At 36.5% G+C, this 7590-nt stretch overlaps 2 protein-coding genes across 2 annotated transcripts; one reads left to right on the plus strand and one right to left on the minus strand.

Moving 5' to 3' along the window:
- Nucleotides 1-622: 622 nt before the first annotated feature.
- Nucleotides 623-5259, minus strand: LOC113355944 (protein SMAX1-LIKE 6-like). Its single transcript, XM_026598932.1, has 3 exons — nucleotides 3890-5259; nucleotides 3061-3286; nucleotides 623-2794 (listed from the first exon to the last, which is right to left on the minus strand). The coding sequence occupies exons 1-3, from the start codon at nucleotides 5143-5145 to the stop codon at nucleotides 911-913; spliced, it is 3366 nt and encodes a 1121-aa protein (XP_026454717.1). The 5' UTR covers nucleotides 5146-5259; the 3' UTR covers nucleotides 623-910.
- A 1341-nt stretch (nucleotides 5260-6600) lies between these two features.
- Nucleotides 6601-7260, plus strand: LOC113359332. Its single transcript, XM_026602986.1, has one exon. The coding sequence runs from the start codon at nucleotides 6601-6603 to the stop codon at nucleotides 7258-7260; it is 660 nt and encodes a 219-aa protein (XP_026458771.1).
- The last annotated feature ends 330 nt before the right edge of the window (nucleotides 7261-7590 follow it).

The raw sequence follows: 7590 nt of genomic DNA on the forward strand, positions 1-7590 counted from the left end.
AAGAATGTGAGAGAGTCGGCATCTTCACTTGTTTGTCTTAATAATTACTCAGCTGAAATCTGTAATCTCCCAGCAGGAGATCAAAACTTCTCAGTTACTTAATCAACAAATTTCTTTTATCAAAACAAAGAAAAGAAAAACAAGTTTGAAGCAGAATACTATCAACCGACGAACAAATAGTTGTCTGTTGTCACTTTCATTTAACGCGACAAACAAAGAGCCGTTTTACATCTGTTTATTTCAAACGGTGAACTAAGAGACGTACAAGACTTTCGCTCACCCAATCAAACTTTCGCTCACCCAATCAATCAAAGGTGAGGTTGGTTGAGTTTGACGTGAAAGAGGATTTCCCTTTATCCATAGTGGGGACAAATTTGATCAAGTCTTTCATTTTAAAAGAGACTCTGAACCACATAGTCCTTGCTAAAGAATCATTACTATGGACTCGAAATGAAGGCATATCATGTAAGGCGTGCTCATCGATATTGGTTCTAAAAGGAAATTCTACAAAAAGAATACACATTATTCTCGTGCACTCAAGAAATGCACAGGTTCATTTCTTGTACTAACAAAAATAAGCCTCTACCAGTAGTTGCTGGTCTGGTTCTACGTAGGAGTCTGCTTTCATTAAATATCTCATGCTTAATGAATTCAGGGTATGGTCAGCACTACTATAACATAGAGTCACAGACACCACCATATCTCCCAACTGCAATCACTATTAGAAATGCAGACAGCAATATTGGATAGTCTGCCTAACTGATGAACCCCAAATAAAACTATGGGATTCAACAATACTGCATCAAGTAATAACTAGAGCCTAGAATGCAAAACTTTTGCAATAGCTACGTTATACATCTACTACTACGTAGATAATTACAAGAACAATAATTTTCCATAGTATAACTAACTATTGTAGGTTTAGAATAATTGTCGCTGGAAGGCGAATAGTATTTGCTTCTTCCTTCATTGGAACACCTTCACAAGGAACCAGCTTCAGAACAGACCCAGATGTAATTCTGCCGTTTAAGCATTGTTGCCGAATTTCAGTGAAGCTCCTCCCAAGAACCTGACTGACCCAAGCTTCTATGGATGCTTTATCGTCACTGAGCCAAGCAGCTGCAAGCATCTGTTCCATGACCTTTAAATCTATCTCCAGCAAAATTTTACTGGACTCGTCAAATGTGTCACGCAAGGTCTTGTCTATCTCTTTTAATACTTTATCTGCAAGAGTATCAAAATCAAATGGATTGAAGACTACATTTTTGTCCACTCGATCGAAGAAATCTTCCAACCATGTTTCTGAAATTTCCGATGCAGAGTTACTCTCACTGTTTGAACAATTTGCATCGTTTTCTTCAGTCTCCTCCTCTGCAGGTAAATTCAAATCTAAATAGTTACTTGACGATGTTTTGCACGCTTTTTTTATCCTTTCAAAGATCTCAGGCTGCTTTATGGTTTCATTGATGCCTATCAACTTTCTTTTGTTGACAAATGTTCCTGAAGTGAGTGACACACTGGAGTATTTCAGTATGGCAGTGCCCTCAGCAACACGTCCAACCGAAATCTGTATTTGCCAACTTTTGGCTCTCAGAATTCTTTGCTCAGGGAATTTGATGTGTTCGTTTCGTGAAGAAATATTCTTACGGTCCTTCATGACTTCTGATGTCGCAATGAAAATTGTATGATTGACGGCTACTTCTCTGCCGTTCCATTGATGTAATTTACCAGTCTTGATGGCCTGGATCAAGCTCTCTTGTGCAATTGGATCTGCTTTGTCTACATTATCAAGAAACACAACCGAAAATGGTTTCTTCCTTATCTCCTCAGCAATATAATCAACAACCGTTTTCCCTCTGAATTTCAGATCATAGTCATTAAGTTCTTGGCTTCCGAAAATTGTGCCAGAACAAGTCATCCCATCTTCAGAGCATAGGTCCACAGCGGTTAAATTTTCCTTGCTCCCGCAAATTATCTCTGCGAGTGCTTCAGCAATTCTCTTCTTTGCAACCCTATCAGGACCAAGGAAACTGAGCCATATATCTCCTCTCAGGCTTGTACCACGACGCCTTCCATTTTCTGTTTTGCAATGAGAAATGGTTTCACTTACATCATATATGACTTCATTTTGTCGACCAACTCTTTTGACGATGCTTTGCCAAAGTGTCTTGATATCTGTTAGGTCAAAGTTCCCACTTACATGAGTATTCGAGTACGAGGAAGGGAGGATTGGTGTACTTGAAGGGCGGATTGGAGTACTTGAAGCATTTGTAGAAACTACATCAACTCTTAAAGGAGAGCAACCAAAAAACTCCTGAAGACGCTCTTTATGGGCTTGAAATATGGGACTATTTGGTTTCTTCTTAGGATTAGAAGCATAGAGTGTTCCTAAACCTAAATCCGTTGTCACAGAAGTTGCAGGAGCGCTAAGACCCTCAATGTGAAAACAATCACTCCTCAAGGGTCTTACATGCTGTAGCTTTTGCCGAATGTCATCATCCTTACCTTCAGAAACTAGCTGTATTGGAATTTTGTGGTTTAGTGCGGGAAGCTTTGGTGATGCGGTTGAAGGGGAAACATTCCCCGACAAACTTTTGCTTGGAGAAGGATGCACATTGTCCTTCCTATTCTCAGCAACTGGAAATCCCACAATGTGTAGAGGAAGTTGGGATCCCACACGAGAAATTTCGGCTTTGGTAGTTGGCGATGTGTGACCAAGGCGTTGGCAGATATCATTCCATTTCTTTTGCAACCCAACTACTTTAGCATTTAATACCGTTGTATCGACATTGACCTGCACTGGAAAGAGGGAACATCGTTTTTACATGAATAATTGTCACAATGCTCCATGCGTGTTCTATTATTCCGGACACCACTACGGCGGAGCATAGGTGCAAATTATTTTTCAGTTAACAGTTTAGATCGGTTTCTAGAGCCTTAAGTGAATACTAGTCACAACTTGGCAGTTGGTAGAACAATCAAAATTTCAACCTAAAATAACTTGTTTTTACATGATAAACTAGGACAAAGAAAGGCGTAACTTGGTGAAGGTACACATACCTTATCTGGGCTTAGCTCGTCCGGATGCATCCAGGATGAGAAGCTTGATTTGTAATGATCTGAAACTGAGACAATGGATCCCCCTTCCAGAATAGAAGAAAGTTCCTGTTCGTATTTCTCATTGCAAAGATTGCAACAAGACGTGGAAGGATTATTGCTAGCCGGTGGCCTCAGATCAGAGGGTGTGGAGAAAAACCCACCCAGCGGAACAAATGATTCCTTGAGACTGCAACAACACAAGCACGGAACTATGAGATAAATGGGCATATATGACCAACAACAGAGACTTATTATTCCTATGTAAGTTTACACAGCCCAAGCTTAGCAGATTACTCAGGGAGGAAAAGTACTGCAAAAGTAGAAGCAAGAGATATCTGGCCAAAATAAATATCAACTGAAGAGAGACTATATATACGCACTCGGACAAAATACGTCAACCACTTAAGGTTAATGAAGGCCACATAATTTGAGCCAAATACTATACATGGGCAGGGTATGGAAATCAGATGACGGTGAACGGATAGTTACAGTCAACATGACAAGAAGAAAATTGAAGCAACTACACTCCATGGAACTACTATACAGAATAGCGAGCTTGAAAACAAAAGAACCTCCTTATCTACTAGCTAGTAAGTACAAACCAATTCATTTGTTTAAGATGGAACAATAAAATATATCTCATGCGCGAATCTAACAATCTAATAATATAAGTGTGCATCTTATCCTGCTATCGAATCAACAAAAACTACTTATACACTGCAATGAAAGTCGAATTACGCAATATATAATCGGAAAAAATAAAACGGAGTTGAAACTGAGTGACACACACCTGTGTGGCCTTGCGCAAACACTTCCAATAGTAGCTTTTATGGATGTAATAGGCACAAGCTTCAAATCCCAGTCTTTCTCTACAGATGGAAATGTTCTTATCAGCTTCAAGTAAGTTTCATAACTAGAAGCAGAACCCATTAACCATAATTTTTTTGCCGAATTATGTTCCAACAACTTCATCAATTCAGTAACAATAAAACTCCCATCACAATTTCCATCAACCAAACCCTTCAAATCTCCAAAACTAATCACAATTCCAGGACCAGAACAGCTCTGGACTACTAATCTCTCCAACTCTTGAAATTTCGACACCAACAGACCCTCATTTTCATTTCCATTCATGAATTCCAGCACTTCTTTCTCAATACTAATAAATCTCAATCCAGTCAATTCAGCAGGCAAAGCAGCAACATCTCCTCCTCTTCTCCCGCAGATTTCTTCAAAACTATGAAGAACATCATTAGCAGAAACACCAACAAGTAACGGGTTCCTTTGTTCCTTATTCAAAAGAACCTCGACAATTCTCTTAAATTCCATTTCATCATCAGAATTCGATAAACCCCCAGGATTTGAAAACCCAGAAGAAAACGGAAAGCTGAAACCTTTTCTACTAATTTCATCATTATCAGTGAAATTACAGAGAAACAATGGCGCCGAACTAAAAACCCGAGATGATGTTGTTGATGGTGGCGGACGAAGAATTGATACTTTAATATCATAATTTCTAAACCCAGCTTCACTAAAAACTCTACTAACTACAGGATCATCAAGAATTGATAAAATCAATGGTTGCAGTTCAACTTTCACTACAGTGTTTTGATTTTGTTGGTTCAAATGAAAATTCTCTGGGTATCTTTTCTGTGTTGCTTGTGAACGTTTTATTGCTGCCATGAATGAATTTGAAATTGGTGGCTCATCATCATCATCGGGACCACCACCACTACCATCTCCACCTCCATGATCATCATGATTTTTCTGATTTTTTGATTTTGATGATGGAATTCGATCTAAAGAGACATTAAAACATAGCTTAAGAGCTTTCAATTGAAGACGAGATGAATAAATCGAGCTTCTTACTCTGGAAATTGAATCCTGAAGGAGTGGAAAATTAGGTAAGGAAAGAAAAGCTGACAGCGCGTGGATAGAAGTTGTCTGCGCGTGATTTCTTTTTCTTGCAATAACCACCGCTTCATCAACTGCCAGTGTTGCTTCTGGTGTTAAAAACTCCCGAACTACACTCACCGGCGTCGGCATCGTCTCCGGCAATTATACAAATTAATAAAGAATCGTATTTTTGTTTATATATATATTTATTCAAAAATGAAAATGAGAAAAACGGAGCTCCTTTGCAGAGATGTCTTAAATTAAAAAAGGTTTATGAATGAGAGAGTTTTTTATTTATATTTGGTGTTTGATTGGTCTGGGACCTACACTTGATCATAGATTCTCATCTCACTTTATCAACAATAAAGAGTGCTCTCGAGAAGGCAGATGTATATGCACGTTCCTACGTGGACACTGTGGTTACTTTTTAATTGAAAATTTATCTGATTACAATTAGATTCGTGTACAAAAATTTATTTTCAATATAAATGATTTGTTTTCTATCATTTTTGAACGGAACTAAAAATAATATTTTAAGCAGTTTATTGTAAATTCGGCAAGAAATTTTATTTTTCAAGACCCGGATTATTTTTCCGGAAAATGGGTCATTTGTCCAAATATTTTTAAAACATGGTTTAAATGGACGAGTAAAAATTAGTATGGTGAAATGGACACCAAAAAAATAGCAAGGATGAAACTGGATTCATCCCGACTTAAACTTAAAAAATGGCAAGGATGAAACTGGATGCATCATGATGTAAATTAAAAATAAGAAAAAGTATTTAAAAATGGGTAGGATAAAACTGTTTACATCATGGCTATTTTTATATTTTTGTCCATTTAAACAGTATCAAAATTTAAATGTCTTTTTCACCCAGGAATTGTTGATTTTGGTCTTTTTAACCAATTTTGTGTAATTTTTTTTACGGAATAAATGCATAGTGTTTTTTCACTTGGTAGACATAACACATAGCTCAACTCAAAAATGTGATATGCAACTGAGTTTGTCATTTTGTGATTGATCAAAAGTATTTAAGAGATCTTCAAAACTGTCAGGAGCTGGGGTTTTTGGATTTGCTTAAGCGTAGGATTGGGGTTCTTTTTGGTCTGATTTGGTTCATCTTTTGTGGTCTTTTTTTGGAGAGAGACAGAGGAGAAAGGAAACGTAGGTGGTATAGTTGTGTCCACTTATATGAATGAAATAATGGGGCCAACAATGGCACTCAATCAAGTCACTTTCAAACCTTTGTTGGTGAGAAAGTTAGGAGATAAACACTGATAATGATGGATTGTTATTAATATTTGTAGTTATCTCACAACTTTTACGTAGAACAATTTTAATCTACCTCCACTCATAAATAAATACAAAAATAATACAAAATCTGCAATTTTTTAATACACAAAATTGGTTAAAAAGATCAAAATCAACATTTTCCGGGTGAAAAGAACATTTATATTTTGATACCGTTTAAATGCACAAAAATGTAAAAATAACCAGGATGTAAACAGTTTCATCATACCCATTTTTAAATACTTTTTCTTATTTTTAATTTACATCGGTATGCATCCAGTTTCATCCTTGCTATTTTTTAAGTTTAAGTCAGGATGCAGTTTGGACTATATGGAAAGACAGATGTTCTAAAGTTTTTCAGAACAAAAATCCTAATAGAATTATCTTCTCTAGACAGTATTAACAAACTTGTTAATTCTAATGCTCAACAATCTACTAATGTCAATGTTCCTCAGCAGGATGTTAAATGGATCCCTCCGGATTATGAATTTTTGAAATGCAACACTGATGCTTCATTTAAAAAAGAAACATTGCAAGGTGGTCTGGGACTAATAATCAAAGATTTTGCAGATACCAACATTGCAGTCCAAGATATCCACATTAACGGAGGAATGAGGGATGGCACTGAAGTGGAAGAACCGGAGTGTAAAGCTATGAAGGAAGTTGTTGCACTGGCAGTTAAACTGAAGTTGAAGAAGGTTATTTTAGAATCTGATAGTGAGGTTCTAGTTAAATCAATAAATGGACCTGATTACTTTGTTCATTGGTTATACCAATCTTTGATTTTAGACATCGAGTTTATGTTAAGATCTATTGAGAGTTGGAGATGCATTTCAGTTAGAAGGGATGCAAATAGTGTGGCTAATAAAATTGCCAAGAGAGCTAGAATTATGGGAGTCTGTTTTAATTTTAGAATTGATCTTCCTCTTGAAATTCAAGAATGGATTGATCAAGATAAACCTGTACTTGATTAACTCTATTCAATAAATTTTCTTTGCATCAAAAAAAAAAAAGTCAGGATGAATCCAGTTTCAACCTTGCTATTTTTTTGGTGTCCATTTCACCCATAATAATTTTTACTCGTCCATTTGAACCATGTTTTAAAAATATTTGGACAAATGATTCAATTTCCGTTTTTAATAGGAGAATATCCTGTTTGAATATCAGAAGCAATGTCCAGCTAATAACATATGTGGATATCAGAAGCAGAGAATCAAAAATCAATCTGATAAATCAGCAACAAAAACAATTTGCTTCATAAAAAATTAGTTTTTTTATTTTTAGAAGTCAAATCATGCTCTCAT

This window comes from Papaver somniferum, chromosome 3 (assembly GCF_003573695.1).
Source record: "Papaver somniferum cultivar HN1 chromosome 3, ASM357369v1, whole genome shotgun sequence".
In the NCBI taxonomy this organism is placed as follows: domain Eukaryota; kingdom Viridiplantae; phylum Streptophyta; class Magnoliopsida; order Ranunculales; family Papaveraceae; genus Papaver; species Papaver somniferum.